At 39.6% G+C, this 26,588-nt stretch overlaps 1 protein-coding gene and 1 long non-coding RNA gene across 3 annotated transcripts in view; one reads left to right on the forward strand and one right to left on the reverse strand.

Moving 5' to 3' along the window:
- The window catches only part of LOC148186514 (uncharacterized), a 176,247-nt gene that overhangs the window by 110,505 nt on the left and 39,154 nt on the right, over nt 1-26,588 (reverse strand). For both annotated transcript variants that reach the window (XR_015774847.1, XR_015774846.1), the window contains exon 4: nt 25,226-25,291. This is a non-coding gene — a long non-coding RNA (uncharacterized LOC148186514). The remainder of the gene's footprint in view (nt 1-25,225; nt 25,292-26,588) is intronic.
- Nucleotides 11,438-16,769, forward strand: nptx1l (neuronal pentraxin 1 like). Its single transcript, XM_042505463.2, has 5 exons — nt 11,438-11,976; nt 12,226-12,433; nt 13,097-13,341; nt 14,934-15,113; nt 15,568-16,769. The coding sequence occupies exons 1-5, from the start codon at nt 11,530-11,532 to the stop codon at nt 15,787-15,789; spliced, it is 1,302 nt and encodes a 433-aa protein (XP_042361397.1). The 5' UTR covers nt 11,438-11,529; the 3' UTR covers nt 15,790-16,769.

Below are 26,588 nucleotides of genomic sequence, written 5' to 3' on the forward strand. Positions count from 1 at the left end.
ATCACCTATTTAAAGACAATGAATAGAGAAAAGGGGGAAGAGATAGAGAGATAGAAATGGCAAATTAAATATTGAAGAAAAAAGGAGGACTATTTTTAGATGCCAGTGGTGGAGGGTGGGGACGGGGGTGCTTCAGTTGTATTATTGATGTTGCTGTGAGAGAGGCGGCTTTGGTTCCCTCCTGAGAGAGGCCTGGCAAAGGTGTGTGTGTGTGGTGAAAGTGGTCTTCTGCGGCGAGCGGCCACTGCATTAACAAGACAAAATGGAGCGGTAAAAGAGAATGAGACTGTTCTTGGAAGGAAAATAGCAGCGAATCACTTTTAAATCTGTGCAGAGAAACTGGAGAACAGCGGAAGCATGAAGAAGAGAGCTTGAGAAGAAGAATAAAGAAGAGATTGCTGCAGTTGTCTGAGCTCCGTTCCCTACAGAGAGTGCTGGTACAGAAATATTTGCCTGCACTTTTTGACACAGTTTTATTATTCCACACAGATGCAAGGCTGGCTCTTCTCTGGCAGAAGCTCGGGGAGGGGGAGCCTTCATGTGGAGGCACTGATCCTGCTCTTTTTTTCATGCGCGCGCACACACACACACATCCACGCAAGCTTGCTGGGTTACAGGGTTCATAAAGTTGTGGGAGAGGCTGTGAAGCGTTGATTTATGCATCATGTTGGGACTTTTTTTTTAAATCAGGTTGGCGATCAGCATCATCTACAAGCATTAAAGCATGATTCATTTAATTACTGACCTTCAGAGGCTTTAAAGTTGATCAAGAACTTTCTTTTTAATGCTGCCCTTCTTTTTTTCCTGTTAAAAGGGGCAACATCGTGCCTGTCTTCTCTCACTGTTACTGTGCAGAGCATCAGAAATACCAGTGCGAGTGTAATTGTGAGTTGTGATATCTTCAGCTCAGCAGACACTTTGTCTCTGGTGTGTGTACTGTACAGAGTCTTCCCCACACATCTGCATCAGCCCCTCTTCACAAACACACACACACACACATAAAGAAGGAAAGACAGAGAGAGGGGAAGCGACCTTGATGTACTGAAAGATCAATACATCTTTACTTACATGGTCTCAGATTATCCTCTCCTACATTACATCACAGTAATATCCCTGTGCATATACTGTAATTCACAGTTCAAGGCCAGACAGTCTCTAAGCATGGCGTGCCTGCTGGACATCACATACAGACAGAAGCCTTTAATGCTCACATTAATATACTTATGGATATGGATTGACAAGGAGTAATCAAATACAACCGCATCTGACCTGAGCAAGGACGTACAGGAGATATGATGGGGATAAACTGGACTTTCAAGTTTATTATCTGTACTACCAGTCAGTATAAAAAAAAACATTTAAAAAATGGAGGTTTCTTGCAAACATCACAGTACATGACTGTGTGGATGTAGCTGTACCTTCAGAGTGTGCAGACTTCTTGAAGGTTTTTTTTTTAAAAAACTTTTTTATCTAATCTTTCTCGTCTATCCTTAAGGTCTAAGAAACATGTTGAATACATTTCATTCTTCATAAAACAACTACAAGATCATTTCAAGACTTTTTAAGGTTGAAAAGTGCACTAAATAGAGATGGAGGTGAACAAAGATGTATATGAAGATGGACGACAGGCCCCCACTTGGCACACGTAACATAGACTGAACAGAAGACAGATGAGAGCAGAAAGAAGCCGCATTGGCTGTAAACAATCTAACAATCATCTACATACAATCTACAATGCATACAGTTATAACTGAATGTTATAACGTAATGTTATCTTAAAGACACTTTTAATATCGGCTGCATTCCATACTTTTTCTTTAAATTTTGCACTGTGGACTATGACAGAATATAAGCATGAGGGTTACAGTTCAAAGGACAATGTTACAACAAAGTAGGATGTCCTAATTGTATGAGTACTGTATGACATAGTATGTACTTTTTAAAAGTAGCTGCAGTACATACTTAAGATAAACAAAAACTGAAAGTGTGAGTTAAGACAGAATACAACATATTTGTCTTCACTGAATCTGCAGGCAAATTTCTGTACTTGTCTGCGTGTAATAGTATTAACTGTCAGTGGAACAGCATGAAATCTGCAGTAGGACTGTTTATTGTGGTACCAAAGTGCTTGTGAACATTGCAAACCCACTCATAGAAACATTGCTCCACTCTGCCACCAACGGCCCAAACCTCCACAAGGAATCTTTAGTTAAGACTGTTCAGGGTAGGTCACACATTGTGCCAAATCTTTTCAGATACAACTGCAAAAGAACTCATTAGCAGAATTTTATAATGCAATCTCTAAGACACACAGTTATCTGAAACAGACAGCAGCAGCATTTCACTGAGTATTCCTTCTAAGTTTTTTAATTGCTGTTGATCAGTAAAACAGGCAGGAATCTTTCCTCCACTAACACAGTGTGGGTTGGTTTGAATCTTAATAAGTTAGCAACGGCACAACTTTTTCTGCAGCAACCTTTACTTCTTTTGCTAGGCGTGATCCAGCATGATGTCTTCAGTCCCTCCTGCAGAGAGAAGGTGCCAGACAGAGGCCTTGAGCAAGTCAGTCACTTTTCCTTTTGTGTTGCTCGGCAAGAGTACATCCCTTCATTAGACTGCATCTCTTGACAGCACGTCATGCTTCCACAGCTTCTTTGACAGCTGAGTGCTGCACAAACATGAGGCTCCCACCTACACACTGCTCATGCCTGGCTAGCTGTTCAGTGTCATAGACACACATGCCGAAAACATATAGAATAAACATTCCCACGTGTCACATAATGCAGTAAACAACACATGCTGCTGGTAAAAAAAAAAAAATGCTGCTTTTACAAAACAATGTCATGATCTTAGACTGAATTGAGCAGAGAAGCAGATGATGCAGTAGTGAGTCACAGTATGTAGTCTAAATATGCATGGTCTTTTATTGCATTTACATATAATTTGTATATTATGCTGAACCTTCACTTACATCTATCACTTTATATGCAAAACAGAAAACCAATTTTGGATTATCAGGATCTAAAGAAAAAAAAATCTATAAATCATGTACATGCAGTATGATGGCTTTTAAAGGCTGTGCTCACTTGGATTTAAAGTGTGTTCAATAATAATTCACATTTACCGTTTAGTGGGCCTCATTTGTGAAATTGCTGTAAAAATTGTCACACAATCTGTTACTCAGAGCAAGTTTTCCTCTTGGAAGGCAGTGAGAACAGTTTGGTTCAAAGCAATAAAAGTGTGCAGCACAGTGTTAGAGGACTCTGCAGCCAGCCTTCGACAGTGCTGAAGGAATCCGAGCTGAGATTGAAATCAAATCCACAAGGCCATTTGTGATGTGATACTGAGAATGTCTGATGTCTAATTCATAATGTAACATCCCTTCAGGTACGGTAAGCTTACTGTGCTGCTAACACTCATCCCAAAACAATAGTCAAATTTTAATAGCAATGGCAATAAGAAGACAAAGAAAAATCAATGTTCTGTAGAAACCATGTTCTTCCAGTTACTGATCGGCATCTCATTTTCTACGGGCTCATAGTGATGTAGAAATCTATAATGGGTTGACAAAACAATTAAAAATACATACTTGTGCAAAAAGGACTATGCTTACGAAAGAAGCAAAATCCTCTGTGCCTAAATTCTACACACATTTGTAGAAAAAAAATACTACAAAAAATGATCTAACATACCAAAAGTTGCAAACATTATGACAACATATGCCTACACAGCACATATTGAAATGCACCTGCAAAGAGGAGCAGCAGTGATTAAGAAGAGACTGCCCAACAGAGATATGAGCATTTACAGCAGAGGCATTTTACTTATCTTTGTAGTGCTGTTTACAAAGTGCTTCTTATGTGTTCATGTTAAAGAGGTTATTTAAGATTTCATTTAAATAAAGTTGAGACTTTTTCCCATTGATTTACAGGGCAAAAGATGCATCTGTAAATCAGTCTAAGCACTTTTTTGGAGTGTCACAACCCTGTGAAATAACTTGTTCCACTATCAGCATTTGATCCATTGGGCTAAACCTGAAATAGCCAGTCAGCCAGCTCCAGCCCGAGCTGAGATCAGCCTGATGACATAAACAGGGTGATTGTTCCAGGCTTGACAAAGTTCCTATAAAGAAATTTCAAACGTTTTCTCACACGCTAAGTAGCCCTCTCCCTGACAATTAATGTCTTAAATTGGTGGAGTGCCCCTTTAATTTAGTGTTAATGTTTTGTTGACTATAACTTCTATGAGTTTAAAAGAAATGAAAGCATGGCCAATAAGATATTATGTGAAAAAAGGCAAGCATATATCTGTTCTTAGTTAGAGGCTGGATATTTTTTATGATATTGAAATTAAAATCTAGAAAAGCCAACTCAACAAACTAGCAGCCAGCTAAAAAAAAATCTGATTATATTTAAAATCCAAACACACACAAGACAGCAAGAGCAATCAGTGGTATGGGTGCCGTGCAAGAAGCCGGTTTGCTTATTTACACAGAAACTGCAGAGCATAAAGCTTTTTATGAAAATAGTATGTGAGTGCTTCCCATGCATCTGGCAGCAGATTAGTTCAGAAAAATTAAATCATGAATGAGTGAGTCGTAAAGCCTCATGCACAAACAGTAATTTAGGGATTCTGTATCCAATCATCACACTCTGGGCAATGGGATAAAAAAAGAGACTTCGTGTGCACATTGTTATATATTTCCTCATCATCTTCAGCAGGACGATGGCACTGTGACTTCGGCACAGAAAATGATCCCAATGTCAGATGATGCATTGTATCAATTTCAGATGGGCGCTCAGCTCATGCAGAAGGAAAAATAATGAAATCACAACCTTTAATAAAACATAAGGAAAGCAAGCATACTGTATGGAAAACTCCATCTGGAGACCATGTGGGAAATAACTCGAAAAAATAGAGAATGATGGGAAGTTATGAGTGTAAATGTCTTAATTAGCCTCTCTTGGGCTTTTTTTTTGGTTTTTTTTGCACTGTGTGTGTGACATTTTCCTCGCTCTAACCAGCCACTGCATGCTAAAGTTCCAGTGACCCTAAAATGGAAGCTGTTTTCCTCCTCTGGTATAGTAAGGCAGCTTAATTAGACTATTGTTCACAGACATGATGAAATACCTTCCAGTGTTTGTCAGAGACCGTTCCACACAGTAGTTACGCTGACATGGAAAACATCAGAGTCAGTGACCTCTAGCTTCCCCAGACATACTGCACATATTTACATTGTAGGTGGGCAGCTAATTATCTAATTACTAAGACTGAATCAGTTTTGTTTCACTAATCACAGTGACTATTGCAAAGTGACAACAAGGTGCAACTTCTTAGCTATTGGAAAGTCTGTCAAACCACTATCCTGCCAACTGTCTTTTACACTTGAACACTAAGTATACCTCAGGGCTCCCACAAATTATAGCAATGAATTTTCAAAACTGTTCTATAACTTTTCCATGATATTTTACCCAAGCAGGAACTTCTGGGACTAAAAATGAACCCAACACAGAAATGCCAAAAAATGCACTTCCTGAAGTGGCAACTAGAGGCTGGCTCCAAAAGTGGGTCAATCCCCTTAGACCCCCATGTTTAAAATGGCCAACTTTACAGCAGGAATAAACATGTTTACAGCCTGGTACACAGTTAAGTCTCTATCCTTAATTTTAGTGGACAGAACAGATTTGTGAAATGGGTTTGGTGATGGGCTGAAACAAAGCGTGAACATAAATCAATTTTAAAAAAAACACTACCAGCATATATGGGTATTTCACAAAAAGCCAAGGCCATGCCCCTTTTGGGGTAATAGAAAACCTAAAATGTGACAGATGTCAATACAATCTTGAAACATTTTAATGCATTTTTTCTTGTTGAACAATTGCTTGTTTAATGGACATTTCTAATGATTGTTTTGCAACTTTGGCCTGAACCTGATCGTATAGGATACCTTGAAAAATTAAGGTTGATCACCATGATGTCCTTTCAGTGTTTCTCCCATACTAATGTATTTTATGGCCAAATAAAGCGGCCAGATGATGGTTATCTGGACATCTAACTGCATGTATAGATGTTGCTTATGTCTCCCAAGGTGACACTTTCTTGCACTTTTTAACTAATTAATTTTATCGGTGATCACTCAAATTAATGTGATACAGAAAATTAACAAATTGCCAAAAATCGGCCCCAGTAATCAGCCAGTCTGATAATCTGTCGACCCCTACATGAAACTGCTCACAACAAGGTCTTTCAATTACCTTGAGTAACCGGGGGGTCACAATTTATGAAAAGAGACATTGCTGTTGAGTTTAAATATATATTTTTATGTCGATTTGAGCATTACAAGTTGAGTGCCATCTACTTCCATTATATGGGAGAGAAGGCAGACATCTCTACGGCTGATATCTCCAACACTCTGCAACTAACACCAAACTATCTAGAGTGATCAATGGCACTACATGTAAGAGGAAAAGATTTTAATTTGGGGATGAACTGTCCCTTTAAGAACTGTGTTGCTCTATACCCAGCCCTCATGTAAACAAACAATTTTCCAAAACACTCTCAGTGTTGAAAATGTAAAATGATTTAAAACAAACTAGGAAGCGCTGGATGTTTTTTCCCCCTTAATGGCCGTCACCACACTACAGCAGAAGGTGGGGAGGAGAGAGAAGTGAGGGAGAAAAAGCCAGTCAAGGCAGGATGCCAACATGTGAAATTACAACTATTGATCTCCAGTGCTGGAGAAAGCATTTCCACTGTGCTTGAATGCATTATTAAGGAGATGCGCTTCGCCACAACAGGTGGACAGCGGCCCGGCAGCACGGCTCTAACAGAGCCGAGGCAGTATAGTGTGTACGATCATGGTAAGAGCCACTGGCAGCTGTTTGTATGAGATTAGTATCTCCAGTGTCACAGATTGTTGCGCCGTCATGTCTAGCACAATGACTCGGAACAACAAATAATCATTTCATCCAAACCCTATTATTATTTCATGCACATCGTGGCTAACAACATTATAAATTCAACAGCTGTTACAATGGGTTTTTTTTTTTAATCACAGCATAACTCGATATGCTTACAGGGTGAACTTGTGGCATCCAGAGGAAAATGTTAATTTGAGAGACTGAAAAGGCAGCGAAATAACAACGTGATTTCAGTGTCTACTTGAGGAGAGGAGAGGAGAGGAGAGGAGAGGAGAGGAACACAGTATGTTTCTGAGGAGCGCAGAGGAGTGAAGATTCTTCTTTAAACATATGGCTGTGAGACGTGTTTGTGTGGGAAGTACTAAATAATGAATTCATAATGAGCGCTAGACTTTGGACATTTTCCTATGCTACTTTGGTCCCACAGGGTAGGCGATATCTTGGCTTTTCTGCATGATTATACAGCACATACAGTTGGACAAACTCCACCGAACTAAAACAGAAAATACTGAAACGAGTCAGTCGTTTGTCTATTCTGCTCATTAATAATTACAGCATTTCGAAAGGTAATAATGAATGTCCTCTGCAAAGAATTGGAAAGCACTGTGGTCTAATTATATAACAAGCAAATAATTCCAGATGGTTGAGATGGTGGAGAGAAAAAAGTTGTTTACTCACATTTCTTGCTCTAAAAGTTCGGGTGCTCTGACAGGGCCAGAGTGCAAGGCTTCATGTTGCATAACATTTAATAAAGTTTCAGGGTGTTTTTGTCTGTTTATATTTTACCCAAAGGCAATGCAGCTAAAAGCCTGACTATGCCGATGTTACTGCTTTTCACATTCACTGTTTGAGAATGCTTCTATTTGTGTGCCACAAAATAGGGTTTGGACAAAGTCTTTGGCTCTATGCTGTTGACCTGGGTTTTCCTGTCCATTTATCCCTTTCCTAAAAACCTTGAGATAAGCAGCCCTCCTGTGGCAACCTGTTACACAAACTTCTGAGTTACATAACCTCAAATCCACTTTTTCTTATGAATTTCATGCTGCGCTAAAAGGCTCAAAAGAAATTACTTTCACCTGCATTTTTGCTTTTCATAATATCAAAAACAGCCCATCAGCTCTGGATTACGGACACAGAGTAAAACCTCTCTCCCTTTTCATTCCTCTTAGATGATGCTGCATCAGAAAAACTAACCGTAATCCGCGAGAGACGTCGGAGAGCCAACAAATAAACAATCTGTAAATGCTGATAAGTTATGTCACATATTATAACACAGTTTATTTTCCCTAATGTGCTTTAAGATCATCACGCAATAACTTTTAAATGCCAAAAAGCTGTTACATAATGATTAAACATCAGAGGGGTCATTCATCTTTAAGATAAATGATGTTACATAGAAAATTGTATGTAACTTGTATGTAACAAGACTTAGTTCACATTTAATCTAACTTGGAAGCAACAAGTGTCTGTCTGTCTTTCTTTCTGTATGTCCTTCAATTATCTGAAGAACCATTCATCCGATCTACTTCACACTTGGCAGGTGTATTACTAGGGAACCAAGGATGTGCATTGTCCAATTTAGTGCAATATGGACACACAACACATTCAATATACAATAAATAATCTTTGAAAAAAAAAAAAAAACTCCACTACTCAAATCCATGATTTACTTAATTAACGCAATGGTTATGTCCAACACATGGTTGTTCAGTGGCCCTATACATCAAACCATGATGTTCCAGGTACTGCTCCAGTGCCAGTTTTGGAGGCTCAAGAAAAATGGGTGGATTTAAACTCCGTAAATGCATTTTGTCTTTTCAGAATAAAAAACATTCTGCTGCCTGCTGCATCTCAAAGGGGTTTCTTGGTGCATTGGTATTTGTCAATGAGGGTCACTGACCAAGCATTGGTGCTTGGGGAGTTGTAAATCAAAGCAAGCGATTAATATGCCTATTTGGAAAGTAATACATCCGCTTAGTGCATTTCCCTTGTGTTTCTGCCCACAAGTGTGATTTTCAGAGGCAGACTTAGTGAGTAGGGGGCCACAGGTAGATGCTATGTTGCTTTAAATTTCATTATTTCCTTAACTAGGAATGTTGGTAGGCTGCTTGCAGTGATGGGAGAATATTTTTAATTAAATATGCATGTGAGCAATTATTTAATTAAACAAGTGTTTTTTGCATACATTTCCTGAACAGAAATCTGAACTAAAATAAACCCCTAAATGTATATTTCTTTCCACCAGTCTGAAAGAAGACATGTTATGAAAGAAAAACAACACATAATCTCAGAATTGATCAATGCAGTTAAAAGGTTTTCACCTGTAGTGTCTCGCCCTAACTATAAACAGTAAAAGTATTAATACCACACAGTTAAGACTCCTGCATTGCAATTGGGTGAGTGCATTGCTCTGGACCAAAAGGAAGCACAATGTTGAGTATGAATTTGATTGTATGCAAGCATCCTTCTCAAAAACACTAAAGGCCAATCAATCAGCTCTTTCCAGACAGGCATATTTTGAACGGACGCTGCACTAGTCCCTCAAATGCAACATTTTGTCACTTAATCATATGACAGACTAATAGAATCAGTACACTCTAACTGTATATTGCTACAGATCTTAGAATACACTCTGAAATGAAGTCCTTCCTCCTGACAACAATTTAATCGGTGATTCTGTGATAATATCCCGCCTCTTGAAAAGCACCTGCAGCCATTAAGCATTTAGCTTTACAGACCTGGTAGAGATGATTATAATTATACGGTGACCTATGTAACCTCCTCCATCTATTATCCTTTTGTCACATGCTGATTTTGGTTTCTGATGCTGTGTACCTCTCCCCGTGTTCATCCTTCAAAAGAAATCAATTTTAATCCGAGAGCCGATATGTTTTCATTACTTATTCAAAATGCTTTCATTTTATTCTCAACATTGACTGAATAGATAAGAGCCGAGTGGGCAGCGGAAAAATAATAAAATTGTCCTTCCTGAATAATAGATAGGGTAAATTGCTTGGGGACAGATTATCATTTGAGAAACTGAGGGATGATTATGGCAGTGATGTGGAGAGCAGATCACCAATACAAGAGAAAGGGTCTGTGGGGAAAAAGTGAGTGTGTGAGTATGTGCCTATCAGTGTGTGAGTGTGTGTGTGAGTGTGTGCCTGTCAGTGTGTGTGGAGGGTATAAATTAGCTTGCTTATAAATTTGACCTGAAAAATAAAAATAATCATTAAATAAACATGTCGGATCGCAAAACTGGGGGGAAAACTGAGAAAAATAAAGAATACGAAATGCAGTCTTCATGTTTACACAAGGTGAATCTGCACACTACACTGTTAATTATTTCAAGGATCTAACTGTAATATGTTCTTCATAAATTACTGTAAAAATGATACAGTGATATAGATATGAAGATGCTGTAATTATTTCTAGGGTTTTACAGGATGTAACTGTAATATTTCACAATAAATCACTACAAATGTTTGACTGTTCCTTTACAATAAACTACTGGCTACTAGTTGCATTACTTTAACAGTAAGTTACTGAAGCCTTTTTAAAGTGATTTATTGTGAAATATTACAGTTACATCCTGTAGAATCCTGGAAATAATCTCAGCATCTTGCACTGTTAAGGATTTCCAGGAATTTACAGGATGTATCTGTAATATTTCACAATAAATTACTGTAAAAACGACACAGTTGGACAGATATAAATATTCTATGATTATTTCCAGTTTTTTCAGGATGTAGCTGCAATATTCCACAGTCAATCACCATAAAAATGATACAGTGATATAGATATGAAGATGCTTTGATTATTTCCAGTTTCACGTTATGTATCTTTCATATTTCACAGTAAAAATGAGAAGATAACTTTGTGTAAAAGTGGTGCATCTAGTAGCCAGTGCTTTTTTTGTAAACGTACAGCCAAACATTTTACAGTGTATTCTCAGCTGAGCCGTGCAGACAGAAAAAGACACCCAACAACTTAAGACTAAGCAGCATCTTCAGACGCTGCTCTCTGATAACGTGATGTGGTCGGAGCTGTCCTTGGTGCTGAATCTGCGGGGACTCCGCCGACAACAAGCAGCAACTTCTGATCTGCATCCACCTACAGTGTGTGTGTGTGTGTGTGTGTGTGTGTGTGTGTGTGTGTGTGTGTGTGTGTGTGTGTGTGTGTGTGTGTGTGTGTGTGCAAGAGAGTTTTCTGTGTGCGCAAAAACAAAACAAACACAGCTGGCTCTCTTGGCGCCCCGCCACGCAAGCAAACCCCTCTTTACTGCCTACAAAATGCGCGTTTTCCAGATGAATAATACACAGCGAGGAATGACAAATAGTCGAAGTGATGAAAGATTTAACATGTGGGAGCCCGAAAGCAAAATGGGTTTCATCTCTTGAATGTGACGCTGCTCCTGGAGCCGATTAAACAGGGACAGCGCGATTCCCTCCCCTCCGGTCGTGATGCAGTGAACCTGCTCTGCGCAGAACCGGGCTGGCTGTATAAAAACCGGCTGCACTCTCACAGGCGGATTACAACAACAAGGGGACACGAGCGCGTCAAGTCACTGCGGCTCTAAAGAGAAAACCACAACCACACAGACGCAGACATGCAGGCCACGAAGAAAGAAGGAATCTGCTGGAGACTTTTTCTTTTGTCATGCCTGTTTTTGGAGAGTTCCTCTCAAGACTTTGGCGGGCAGACGCAGTTCATTTGCACGTCCGTACCCAAGGATATGGACATTTGCGCAGCCACTTTGCAGAACAGTGTGCCAGGAGAGGACTTGAAGACCACTGTTATGCAGCTGCGGGAGACGGTTTTGCAGCAGAAAGAGACCATCATGAACCAAAAAGAGACTATCAGAGAACTGACCTCAAAGTTGGCTCGGTGTGAGAGCCAGAGCGGCGGCGAGCCCGGGGACGCGCGACCCGGGGGACGAAGGAAAGAAGCTGGGACCAAAAACACAATGGGGGATGTATCGAGGGGCCCCGCTGACACTTTGACGCAACTATCACAGACTTTGCAGTCGCTGAAGCAGAGATTAGAAAACCTGGAGGTAGGGCTGCTGCTTCTGGGAACATTTAAAACACTTTTGGTCACTGCGCAAAAATGTCCAAAAACACTTTTCTGTTTGAATAATAACTATATACGATAAAATATGGGATTTGGGCTTCCGATTTCAATTAAAATTTGCCATCTGAGAACACAAAACAAAAACAACCCTACTGCAATAAGCCTAAAAAAAGTCAATCTCACAACCACTCTCTAATTTGCGCTAAATGTTGTTTTTCCCCTCCTCTAACAGCAATTCAGCAGAAGTAACAACTCGGTGCAGGCGAACAGCCTCAAAGACCTGCTCCAAAGTAAAATAGACGACTTGGAGAAGCAGGTGTTGTCCCGAGTGAACAGCATCGAGGAGGGGAAGCCCGGACTCCGAAATGAGACGGAGCAGCGCGGGAGAGTGGAGTCCACTCTCACGTCGCTACACCAGAGGATCACCGACTTGGAGAAAGGTAGTTTGGAAAGAATCTTACGCACAAGGGCGAATGAGGTCTGGGAGGGTTTGGTGGGTAAGTGTGGAGATGGATAGTTGTAATTATCGGAAATGAGAAATGAATATCAGCAATCCAGAGATCGCCACAGCACATGTGAGGGTGGAAAATGCCAAAAAAAAAAAAAAAAATCTCCTCTCTGCGCATCCAGTTTGGCATTATAAGCTTTTACGACCTCAGCTTTCGATTTAATGTCCTACTCATCCGCACAAAGCTGGAGCAGCCCGGTGCGTCCTGTAGTTTCCTGCTCTAATTCATGCAGATTAAACCATTTCAAAAACACGCAGTGAGCCTCCATTTGCTCTGAGAGCTATTAAAGTTAAACCACGGTGCGCTCTCCAGTTTGGGACACCTCCAATATCTCACCGCAAAATAAAAACGGAAATGCGTGGCAGTGAAACAGAGAGGTGTGGCGACACAGGAAAACAACAGATGAAACCTGTGATAGATTTATCTTGCGAGATTAAAGCAAATCTGGAGATTGTGGATTTGTTGTGTAACGTGTAATTCCTACAGTATGTAAATCCCCAGGATGTGTGCGTTGATATATCTGACAAAATGAAAAACACACTCATGCTTCCCTCTCCCTATTTGAAGCCAACTATAATCTATTTTTCTCCACAGGTCAAAGAGAAAACAGGCCTCTGGATAAATTCCAGCTCACGTTCCCGCTGAGGACCAACTACATGTACGCGAAAGTGAAGAAGAGTTTGCCAGAGATGTACGCCCTCACCGTGTGCATGTGGCTCAAGTCCAATGCGTCTCCCGGAGTGGGCACACCTTTCTCCTACGCAGTTCCGGGTCAAGCCAACGAGTTGGTCCTCATAGAGTGGGGCAACAACCCGATGGAGATACTCATAAATGACAAGGCATGTCTAACACACGGTGGATATGTTGCCATGTGTGGATTTTAAAGGTCTAGTGTATAGGATTTAAGGGGCACCCTTTTACAGATATAGTATATTATATTCATTATTGAGTTTTCATTAGTTCATAAATAAGAATCAACGTGTTTTTGTAAACTTAGAATAAACTTTGTATATCTACTTTTGGACCAGGTCCTCTCCCAGGAGTCAGCTATGTGCTTCAGCAGTCGCCCAGAACAGACAAATCAAACGCTGGCTCTCTACAGGAAGATTAGTATTTTTGAGTAAACCACCATAGTTGTCCTACACGTTTGGCAGTTTCAGTTCTGCAACCTCATCACTAGATGCCACTATATCCTACACACTGGACCTTTAAAATAAGGATGTCAATTTTGGTTATCTTTGCTTTAGGTAGCCCGACACCAATAAACGAGTAACTAACTGAATAATTTTTAAGAGAAAAAACAAAAAAGTATGAAATATAAAGCCTCTCCTATTGCTTCAGTGCACCATTGACTAAGTGTGGGCTTTAGCGTTGCATTTTAAACTGCTTTCCATTGAGAGGGGGGGGAAATTTGGTAATGCCGTCCTGGTAGTGGGATGATGTTGCTGTGGATTTGCTAATACTTGGATAGCAAAGAAATGTCTCCGCCTCTGATTGGCTAGCACTCGTTGCATTTGTTGGTTGGATTGGTTAGGCAAGAGCATTTTTTAGGGTAAAAATAAGAGCACTGTAACAAATTAATGTAAAAATAGGGCCAAATTTTTAAAGTAATGTACTTTATTTTCCATAGACAGTCCCTGTCCATCTTGATGCTTTCTGATGCCAAAATTACTGCTGTAAAAATACAGCCAAATTTAACAGTAACGTACAGGGTTTTTTTTTTTTTTAAAATATAGTGACGCACTGTAAATTGTGATGTTATATACTGTTGAAGTATACAGTATTGACACTATAAAATAACAGTAGGATATTGGTAACTACAGCTGCCAGTAGTTTGCAGTAATTTTACAGGACAATTTGTTGCAGTGAGGGCAAGCCAATGAGAGGCAGAGTAGGGCGGGCCATGTCTTCACCATTCTTGGATTCACAAATTCTCCTCCCTTGGGGTAGGCCGGCCCCAAATTAGTGAGCGTCTTGATTGTGAGCTGCGAAACCCCTTTAGCATTGTTAACTAAGTTAGCAGCACTGGCTATGCTGACACTGCTAACAGTGCTAACACAGCCAACAGTGATAACATAGTTAACAATGCTAAAAGGGGTTTGTGGCTCGAAACTGAGCTGCTTAACTCACCAGGGTGACCTGGGGAGAGACCAGACGGTGGGCACAGTGTTTCCACAGCAAAGCTTTTGGGTCAGGATGGCGTTATTAGATTTAATTTACCAAGCTGTTGCGGAGTGCAGAGGGGCTAACTGGGGTGGAGAGTGGGCACTGTGTTTCTAGATCCAGGTGATGCACAGGGCAGTAAACGTAAGAGTAAAAATTAACCTCCAGACCATCAAGTGTTACCAGTCAAAACTATTCCTTACTTTAAACGGTAAGTTTTTGGCTCAATGCAGCAAACTCTCACATCTTATCTTCTGTCTTCTTCTAGGTTGCTAAACTGCCTTTCCTAATCAATGATGGAAAGTGGCATCACATCTGCGTAACCTGGACCACCCGTGACGGTGTTTGGGAAGCTTTCCAAGATGGCGTCAAAAGAGGGAGTGGAGAAAATCTGGCACCATATCATCCTATCAAACCACAGGGCCTGCTGATCCTCGGTCAAGAGCAGGTAACTACAACACACAACCATTTCGAATGCTTTCCACTTCCATGAAGGCAACACGTAAACTACATGAAAAGAGAACATCTTTATGACTTTATTCACTATCAGAATGCTGAGGCAGGACATAATGCAGAGGGATTATTAATAAATCTATGTCATGACATGAATCATTAACTAACAAGGTGGAAAAGTAATTTTTCCATTTCATTGTGTCATAAAAAAATCAAATTTCAATTTTCCAATCCATTCCTGCTCTAATTCCCATAATAGGTTTAATAAGGTGATTGAATCTTTAACTGGAACTCATCAAGAATCCCAGTGGATTGAGGATACCTCTTTCAATTTAATCAGTCAAAAAAAAAATCCAGATAATCCAAGAGGCAATTTTATTCTTTCTATGAAGCAGCCTGAGGTGAAAAATCATATCACCCTTGATTAAATCCTTTTGTCTTTTCTACAGGACACGCTCGGAGGAGGATTTGATGCCACGCAAGCTTTCGTCGGAGACCTGGCAAATTTTCACATTTGGGACCGGAAACTATCTGTGGGAGAGATTTACAATCTAGCAACGTGCAGCAGCAAAGCGCAAGTGGGCAACGTTTTTGCGTGGATGGAGACGAGCCTTGATATTTACGGAGGTGCCTCAAAGTGGACATTTGAAGCCTGTCGCCAGCTCAACTAAACTGCAGGGGGAGAGAAGATGAATGCATTTGTTAAAGCCACTCTGTTGTCACAGCATCGGTAAACTAATCTGAAAGATCAGGATTATTTCAATGAATAGCATCTGGATTTGTTATAGATATTTGAAAACATCATTTGTGGACAATTGATAGATTTTTACCAGATACTCATGTGGGACAGGTTCACTTGCAAAGGGACAATTTGGCAGCCTTTGGTGCTTGAATGCACCGTCAGGTCCACTTGTGTTTGGGGGGGAAAGCAGCCGATGTCGCTCCAGAGAGCAGAGGAAGCTCTCGGAGACCAAAATGTCAGGCCAGCATCAAAAGTACAGTAGGAGGTCATGTAGTTTTTAGCCAACAGATGTCACGCAATTCAACAAAATGACTTCTTCAAGCGTCTTTTCTGTCTCGACTGCCAGGGATTTTCACTGTGAAAAGGGACAAGGTGGACTTCTTTAAAAGGAACGTGCTCTTCGAGAGGTCATGAAAAAGACGACATTGTTTCTCTCTCACTCTTCTTTCTCTACCCACACCTGCTTGACGTGATTTTGTGTAAAGAATGACGTATTTATTGCCAACATTCGAGCCTGAGTGCCTTGGGCTGTTGAAAAAAAATCTCAGCACATTCATTATGATTTGCAGAGTGGTTGTGTTTATTTTCCTGTAAATTGATTTTGAAAAACAGGTGTTTCTCGTAACACTCTGAATGAGTCTGGATCAGATTGTTTATTGTAAAATGCAACTCATTGATGATAATGACGCATTTTGCAGATGTTTGTACTTCAGTGGGAATGTTCTCTGTACAGTAACAGCATGTCTTAACTTCTGTAAATGCTGCGTCAGCATCTATGATCTTTGCTTTTACTATCCGACTTTTGGGTTGAGATTTTATACTGTATTGTTATATGCTTAAAGCATGGCAACACGGACAGATGAAAAAAGTTCTAGTTTTTGTAATAAATTGTGATACTTGAATCATAAACAGGTGTAAACGTTTTTGTTTGAGTAATGTGCACACTCTTTACGCTGCACAGATGATATGTGATTTCGTTCAAAACACGTGGGAGCTACAATTACAAGCCTAATTTTTGTCCTGTGTGGACAAAAAAACCAACTGCATGTTTAATTTAAACTTTGTAACTATTATTTCATCAATCATTCATTGATTCCAGTATTTTTAGATAGGAGTCATGCCTTTTTTAGCCAGTCCCACATAAGATTATCAAGCATTGTCAATTCCACAGCCATCTTTCAGTCTTAAAAAAAATGTGGAAAAGGGCAAGAAAAAAGCAAAACAAAAACATCCCAAATAAAGTGCGTATAAGAGAAAACGCCTACAGATTTTCTCAATAAAAAGCTTTTTTCATCCATGCTTTTTTCCAAATAATTTTGTAAGTTTCAAATGAACAGATGTCCAGTCTTTGAAAATCTTTATTAAAGCACAGTTCACAATAAAAAATAAATCAAATTTAGATGAATGACAGTTAACATAGGCTAATGAAAATGGGTATGGCCCCCCCAAAAAAGCAAGCCAACAAAAATCTCCTGTCCTACCAAAACACCACACATACAACAGCACATTTTTCTGGTGAGACTTCACTTGTGTGCCAACAGTACAGTCACATCTTCAAATCAATCGTCAAGAAGCAGAGAAAAGCAACAAATAAAATAAAATCTCATTATCCCATTAAAAATCTTCCCTGAGGCCAACAGACAGTAAAAATCGACCAATTTGCACGTCTCTTGTTAGCATCAGTGTACCCAGCAATACTTGGTTCCTATTAAACTGCTAAACTCGTAACTCTGAGCTTTGAGCCAATGAATTTAAGACGGGATCACTCAAATGGTTTTAAGCATTGATTTTTCATCTAATTCTCACAAAGCCTTTCTCAAATGTGTGAAAGAAATTCTGGCATGTTTCTCTTCACACTTTTCCCAAATTCAGTATGCCAAGGTTTAGGCCTCTACCGTGCACGAGACTAGATTTGACATTTGAGGAATCAAACAACACTAAATAACAAAATATGTTAAGTGGTTAAGTCTTACCATATACTGTATTTTACACACAATATGTTCTTTTTTGTGATAAAATCCTGTTTAGTCACATTTTAAAATAGCAGTCATTCTTATTGCAACAGTAAGCTAAGGCCTCTGTCTTCCCCAACATCACATAAAGACCTCTTCTTGATCGCCATCGTCAGTATGTTTTGTGTTTTTATTTTGTAAAATCTGATGAAAATTTTCGTATATTTTATTTCATGACGCATTATTAATATCTTTATCAAATTTTATGGTTTACTACACAACCTTCTAGCTTAGGTTGTACAGATTTCAGGGATATAAAGCATTTAAAGACAATCTTGTCACTAGGACTGCAAATCATATCACTTTCCTCAATGGATTATTGGTAATAACTAACGATCGATTAATCGTTATTTGAAAAAAACATAAAAATGTTGCTTTTTTATCAAAGCTAACAGCAACATATTGCATATACTTTGATAGCACTGCATAGCCTATTGATTATTCGATTGAATTTCATATGTTCAATTGAATTCTTAACAACCGATTAATCCAATATTATTTAATTGTTATCATCACAACTCATCACAATAGGATAATATACCAATGTAGGCAGTGGAGGACCATTTCTATCGCCCAGTTCAAATGGTTAAATAATGGACGATACAAAAATCCCTTGGCATAGTGTAAGCCAGTAAAAATACTCTGTGAAATGCCAATGTAACAGATACATAACTGCATGTGGGATCTGAACTTTTCACCCTGCATCGAAAGGATGAAAGATGAAGAAAGTGAACTCGTCTCTGCTTTACAAAAATGCTTTCTTTACTGAAGAATCAATCTCGAGATGGTGAAGTTTCCCAGAACTTAAAGAGGAGTACACTGTAGATACGCCAGCTTTAAACATAAATCGCTTTTGCAAAGGAGTACACTCTAACTACACACATTTTATACACTAAATTGCGAACACATTGCTGTTTCTGACAATAAAAGGTTGGCTTTGAGGTCATACATCTCGATCTATGCAGTTACTCTGTAAATGAATCATAGCTGACACCACTCACGTTAGAGCAGATAGTGGGATCTGAAGGTGCTCCCTTCTTATCGTTTGCGAGGTCATATGGTCCCACCACAGTCGGGTCATGTGTCTCTGCAAATTGGTTTCCATTCTCTACCTCTGAGGTAGAGGGACGTCTCTACATCAATAGGTTTTCCCCAGACACCAGAAGAACAGCACAAACCTATCAAACAGCCATTACAGACAGCTACTGTGACACATCTGGTTTTGGATTTCAGGGCAAATTCTTTCAGTTGAGAAACCAAAAGTCACACAAGAACACACCTATGTATCCTCACAGAGACATGTACAGACACACATACACGGTATGATGTCTTCTTGAGTGGCCACTGGAGACCGAGGAAGAAATCGACTTCCACCTCCTTATCCACATCCACCTGGCCTTGTTGACCTACAGACCACAATTGTCCAAATCAGGTCTTTTTCTCCTGACCTAAATCTCACCCCACATATTGCAGGTATATTTTTGGCAGAGCCAGATAATAGCCAGCCTGTTGACCTCTCCCCAGCTCTCCTCAGCCCTAATTGGTTTGTGCCTGCATTCACTCCAACTTAAATTAGCTTAGAGCAAAGGTCAAATATGAGTGGATTTTTGCCCACATCTGTCTCCTCTAATTTCACTATTAGTCTGAATAGCACAGTGAGCCTACCAGACCTCTGGAACCAGTTCCTCATTTCTGTTCAAAGCTGGCAGCTTGAGGTTACATTAGCAGTAATTAGCATAGCAAACCTGAGAGAGCTCCCACAAACAGCGCTGAGTTTTAAAGCCTCTTTTTATGAAATGGACCAACGTAGAACTACAACTTCCAAGTATGACACGTGATGCTATGGGGCCCAAAAGTGCTTTCTCCCCTAAGACTTAGCATCCATTGAGTAAGAGACATCTGTTAATTAGTGGATACATATTTTAAGTGTGAAAACCCCACAAAATGACTTGATACGCTATCAGGATTTGATACATTCTGTATCATAATATTTTCAAAGTCTTGAGGAGCCGCACCCCAATTCAAGTAAGCGGAGGGATAAACTTGAATTTACCTTAAGTATTGGGTGCACCTGCTCTTCGGGCCCCATAATGTGGAACATCTGGGCAATTACATTCAAGGTTCAAGGTACCTTTTCTGAAAAAGCAGGGATAAACCAACCTGAAGATCCTAAGAGACCCTGCCTCCCCTGTTCGAAAGCTGCAGCAGCAGTGGGACAGTAGAAAATATCCTTTACCCAAAGACTGCTTACTATGCTTTATAAAGCAAACACATGAAATGTCTCATCAAGTGGCTGATGAAAAATTCATGACAAGAGAATACAAAAACAAACAAAAACTCTAGGTGGGTGTAAGAGAAATTTAACTGTCCCACTGAAGCTGAATAAGAGCTGGTTTCACTGAAAAATTATAATACTGGTGACACAGGCAGTCTGCTGATAAATGTTGTTCAGGGAAATGCATTTTAATGACAAAGAGAATATCTGCAAAAATAGGAAAACTGATATGCTGGAATCTGACAGTATACATTGTATAAATCTTTTTATTGGATCATATGGTCACTGCAAAAACGCTGAGAAATAGTTTTATGTTTCAGGATTTTCAGCATTTGATAGCTCAGAGTTGTTTGATAATTTTGCAGTGACACTGTGTTCTTTTCTACACAAATCGGATCCAATGCTCATCTAATTGGTGCTATGAATAATATCTTAATGCACCACCTAAATCTCATTATACTGAAGTTTAGTTAGTTTAGCAGTACTGCCAATGAACTCTTTAAACAATTATCACTGTCGTAATACAGTGGAGTAATTGTCTATTTTGAATGTGCTGAAAACGCTGCCAGTGGAGGGCCACACAAAAGGACTTTGGCTTACATGGTGAGACAGAATATACATGAGACACACATCCATCCGTACTTGTCCTTAATCTCAGAGCTACTTCTGCAGCTGTCAGGGTGGTGCTCACTGCTCAACCCTCCATGCCACCGAATGAATAATTGATTTCCTCCTAACATGGGAAATTCCCCTTTCAGAGTATCGCCCAATGAGCCTCAGCTCAAATATATGCAAAAAATGTCCTTCCTCGAGGGAAATACAAACGCAAAATCACACCACTATTTCTTTAATGCTTCCTTGAAGTGTTTGCCAGATGAGTAGGTATCTAATTACTTCTCCAGGGGGGAGATTATTTGGGATTGTTTTAAGAGTAAACACTTTCACTCGTTGTGTTTGTACTTTACACACATATTATGAACTCCACAGTGTACACTGGGGATATATACTGAGCCACATTGGCAGTGTGACAGGCAGCGTTGTGTCTGCTGGAGATTCAATATGATTATTACTTCCACAGGTGTTATTAACAGTAGGACGTCTCATGACAGGCTAAAACAACCACAAAACAAAAGCGTTTGTATCATGTGAGGGCTTCATATTTACCATTTTATCATCAATCTAGACACATGTACTCTGATAGTTCATGAACCCATCAAATAAACAGCTGGTATGACATTACACCACTTCCAAAAACTCATACAACCAAAAAAACAGACGTGAATGTCCAGTCAAACCCATACTAAAGTGGTCACTTTGTCTATAATCTCGACAGACAGATATCTGCATATGTATTAGTGCTGGGCAATTAATCAGATTTTTTTTTCCAATTCTGATGTAAGCTTCCAGCACTTATCAAAACAAGATAATTGAGGTAAAATGGTTATTGTGCCACATTCTGTTATGCAAGGATGCTCTTGTTTTGTTTTGTGCTATTAATCCAATGCAGCCCTTCCCTTAACAGCAGTGCACCTTCGCCCATCCCTAAAAGCCCAAACTCACTCTCAGCAAGGCTTCGGCATGTTTAGTTCACCTTATTTCACCTTTTTTTCTGTTTGTCATAGCTGACAGTCTGCCATATTTGGTATTGTGTGATTATCCTGTTGCTTTCTTTTTCTGTTTAATGATATATCTGATTTAGTTTATATTGTAATATTTTTGTTGATTAGGTAAATTTGTTCAACCTTAGTGCACACAATGTCAGACTGAAGATGAAGATAATGAAATGAGTTGAACATGTACTGCTAAGGCTGCTGTGTGTCCATGTGTTGTGCTTGAGATCACGAATAAGTTCTATCAAGCTAATCGAACTATATCATCAGCAAAAAAGAGAAATTCAAAGACAATTTCACCAAAAAATGTCGTTCCTGCAGCACATTGAATGTTACAATAAGCAAACTACTTCAAAGCTCAAAAAGCACACAGTCCCCTCATGTCCCCTTCAGTATCCTTGCACAATTTAAGAGCTTGTCCACTGTTACCAGACCAACATGAAATCACAGCACCACCTCTGTCTGCCTGTCCACAACCTCCATTTACAACAAAAACACCCTAAAAAGTCCAACAGCCCATTGTGTCTTCTCAAAAGTAACACTTTGGGAGACTTAACTTGTGTGGTCAGTACATCTCCTAAGAGTACCGTTTCTCTTGTCTAAGGGATGGCAGTGCAGATTAATGGTGCGTTCCAACACTTGCTGGCAGTCTTACCTTCCTTTGGCTCAATGCCCCTCTCTGCAGCTTGTTACATGTTGCCTCTGCACACACTGAAGGCTAAGGTTTAACTTTTTCCTCTCTAACGGTTGAACTGAATTTACGATTATGAGAGATTATTCTTCAGTGTTTAGTAGCAGTGTTGGTTTGCTGCATCTTTTGTGGGCCCAGCACAGATAAAACACAGAAAAGGACTGCAAGTTATTTCGTTATTTATTTGCTACCCCTAACAAAACTAAACAATGCAATAACAGAGACACTGCAGTGTTCCTGATATGCAGTCACCACACCACAGTCATATTTAGATCAACAGGTGTGCATGATGCTACTTCCTCAGTCACACATTGATCCATATTCAAGGCGGGATTATTGTGCCGTAAGCCGCCTTGCCATTCTGTAGAAAAGGTACGATCACAAAGTGGGGGACCAGAGTTGTCTCTGTGATAGTCTTCTGGTTTGTTTATGTATTTTATGTTAAGTTCCTTTATTGCTGCAGGTAGGCTACCTGGTGGGCGGAGTCATCAGCCTAGTTAATAGCACCTGGGCCCGGTGCACTCAGTCTAACCTCGCCACTTTGGCTAGCACTCTCTTCTCTCTAATGCAATGTTCTTTGCTATCACACATGCAACACTTCACACTTCACACAGCACTCATGCAGTCACACACCTTCACCACTGATTTTACTGATAAACAGACCTCATCGTTGCTAGAGCTGCAGCAGTATAAGAACGTGCCTTTGAGCCAGCACGGGAGGTAGTAACTGAAACTGTGTCTGTGTAAATGTGACAGCCAGCACCATGGGCGGGACGGATATGACGTTTTGACGACGTGTTATGGCTGCGATCCATCGTGGAGAGAGATTTAAAAAGCAGCTAGCAGCAGTTGGCTAGCTCAAAAATGAAGAACAGTGTCCGTAAAAAAAATGGCGTCTGGAAGCTCCTTAGAGGATGAGATCGGCTGTCATATAACAGGGATGCTAAGTGACTGTAAGTGACATGTTATATCATTGTTATTGATTAGTAAACACTGTCAACACATATGTTATATGTCACACTAGAGGACAATGTTGCTGTGTTACATGTCATGCCTGTTAAGTCACTTTTGATTTCATGATGCCAGCATGCCATCTAAAATCACACACAGGAGCGATATGATGCCACCATAATTTGGTTCTGTGTAAAAATGCAAAGGCAGCACAAAGAAGAGACTTTGTAGCAGCCCTATAGCACAATCTTTGTATAAAAAAAGCAAACAATCCTTGATATGGCAATCATCTGTCTGGAGAAACAAACAACATGTTTAATATCTTAATTTTCATCATAAAGTGCAACTGAGAGCATTTTGAAACTGCTGTAAAATTGTCACATTTGGGGAATTTTTTCCTCTATTCGCCACTTTTGTTGATTCACTTCCACAGTGTGAGATGCAAAGTGAGAAATTTCAAAGCCTGCTTAAAAACATCCCACATGCCTGCCTGTAATTACCACCAGGATGCTAACATCAATAATATTTACCATAAATCTGACATGACATGAATGCTGCATAACTCTATCTCCTCTTCAGCATCAATCTCCCTCCGTCCCTCTCTTTCCGACTTTAAAAATGGCCCTCTCTCTCTATCTCTCTCCCTCTTGGCAGTCTGCCACGGCCGGGCTTTATCCACCACAGGCATCTTCTGACAGAAGCCGGCACAACAGGAATATTTTTCATGAAGATGCCACAATCCCTGCACCCTCTGGGAGCAACGCCAGGGGCTGTTTTCCATAATCAGGTCAATCACAAAAAGCCACCGCAGAGCCCTCCATCCCTTACCTCCACCACCACCACATACACACAAACACACCAGGTACAGTAGTGTAGAGCGTGGAGGTCTGCTCTGTGTGTGAGAGTAATCACTGGCAGCACTGAGGAAAGCAGTGACGGAGGAGACACAGGTGTCCTCACCTAACCTGACAGCACAGGTGCACCATGAGGCAGCAAACCCAAATTCTACTGTTTTTTTTGTTTTGTTCTTTTAAGGTGAAAGTCAACTATAAACTTGTGTTTAGTACTTAAAATGAGCGCTGACACCAGAGAACAATTTCAAAACAAATGAGCAAGTGGGATCCACTGTAAACTTGCAAACTAGCAATAAAAATGTTTTTGCAGTCACTTTATGTTTCAACAGATAAAGTGGATTTTTTTCTCCTCAGGAGCACAACTTTAAATGAATGTTATGTTGGAGGATACAGAAAACTTCTGCACTCTGAAGTACAATAAAAGATGGCAATAAAGTTCAATATTCAACCCTTTTAACCTGGATTAACATCAGTTTTCTTGTGTGGTCTTCAGACACCATTCACACGCATTTAAACCAAAAAGGCAATAAGCAACTTAGCAAATGTGTATTGCAAATTGCTAAAATTATTAAAAAAACATAATAAGAAAATTAGCTTAAAAAAAGAAAAACAAGGGAATTAGGTGAATATTATCAAAAAATGAATTATACAGTTATATTTCGGATTATCTGTTAGAATTAAGTTACAGAAAAAAATATACAGTATATTTTTTAAATTTACTTTTTTCAGTCAATTTCCTGATTTTGTTGCTCTTATTTGTCTTTTTTGTGCTAATTTTTCTTTCTGTAACTTTTAACTAATATGATGCTAATATTTGGATAATTCCTCATTAAGTTGCTCATTGCCTTCCTTAAATGTTTTTGAAAGAAATCAAGCAAGCAGTTTCATATTACAAATCCGGGTTTCTCTGATGCTGTTTGGCAAGTCACAGCAGGCTGCTAGCCCACCATGAACCTGCGAAGGTGTGCTCACCTTTTTTCTGATCCAGACGTTCAGGAGGTTTTTACTGGGAGCCAAATCATCTGCAGAGGCTTCCTCCTATCAAAAAACAAACAGACCTGTTGATATAATACCGTAAAAACACCAAATAAAGCAGTTTCACATTTTTTTGACAGTGCTTGTAACAGAGGGGCTTGTTACTATAGTGGCCAACGTGAAAACCCCAAAATGCAAATGACGCGTAGAGCCAGTATTTGGTTTGTCCATTCTTTGCTACTGTAGAAACATTGCGGTGCAGCATGCTGATCTTAATAGATGAGGACCCACTATCTATGCAGATATAATCTGTTCTTTCTGTGATAACAAAAACACATCAATTCTTATTTTCATATGATTAGAGAAAACAAAACTACAATGTTATATTCAATCTCTGCAAATAAATCCATCTAAATCCTAAATACTGTTCCTTAAGGCGAGCGAAGGACAGAGCTCCTCATCTTGCAATCGACTGAACTGCTTGATAAAAAAATTCAGACGTTCAAGAGTTGTTTACCAGACTGCACCTGTGCAAACAAAATTAATAAAAAAGTCAGCAGAAACACTGAACAGATGGAATTCCTGTCAAGGTAAACTGACTTCAGTCTCCACTTAAAAGCTTCACTATTCAAGAAATAAAAAGTCAGTTTATCTAGCAAAACACCTTGGGGGTCATGTATTGTAGGTATGAAAAGCAAGAACATGACTCCCCCTTTTTGTAATTGAAAAGCAGACGTATGGCAGTGTGCGTTCACAAAAGAATGACAGAGCAAGGTATTTCACACTCAGCACAAAAATGCAAGGACAATTGAATACATGAAAATGATCCATTTATAAGAGATTTAAAGCACACTGTTTCATGTGATTGTACTGCACTGGCCCAAACTCCCACTGTTTTAGACAGCTGTCCTCTTTCAGTACCCAGTATAGAATTAAACACTGGTTTAATGGTGGTTGTGCTGTGCTTAGTGCTCGAGCCATTGGCAGAACTGTGAGGCACAACAACACTAACATTCCTGTATGAGGAAAAACAAGTCCAAAAACCTGTGACACCTAAAGCTAAAGGTGGCTAAAAGCAATTACAAACAGCACAAATAAAGCAGAAGTGGAGAAAATGAAATTCAATTGACAAGATACCGTATAAGAAGTAAATAAAAAATATTGTGAAGTCAGTGTCACAACAGGATGTGTTGGTGGAAAACAGACTTAAAACCCCACTCTAGTGTGCTTTGACATTTTTATATTTAATATTTTTCAGTGATTTCTTGATAATGTTGATCAATCACTGTCGCCAAATATGTTTTGATAAATAACTTAATTTTGTGCTCAGTTTTTTTTTTTTTTTTAAAAAAAGACTGCT

Source organism: Plectropomus leopardus, chromosome 18, assembly GCF_026936395.1.
Source record: "Plectropomus leopardus strain MGB_pleo_1.0 chromosome 18, ASM2693639v1, whole genome shotgun sequence".
In the NCBI taxonomy this organism is placed as follows: Eukaryota; Metazoa; Chordata; class Actinopteri; order Perciformes; family Serranidae; genus Plectropomus; species Plectropomus leopardus.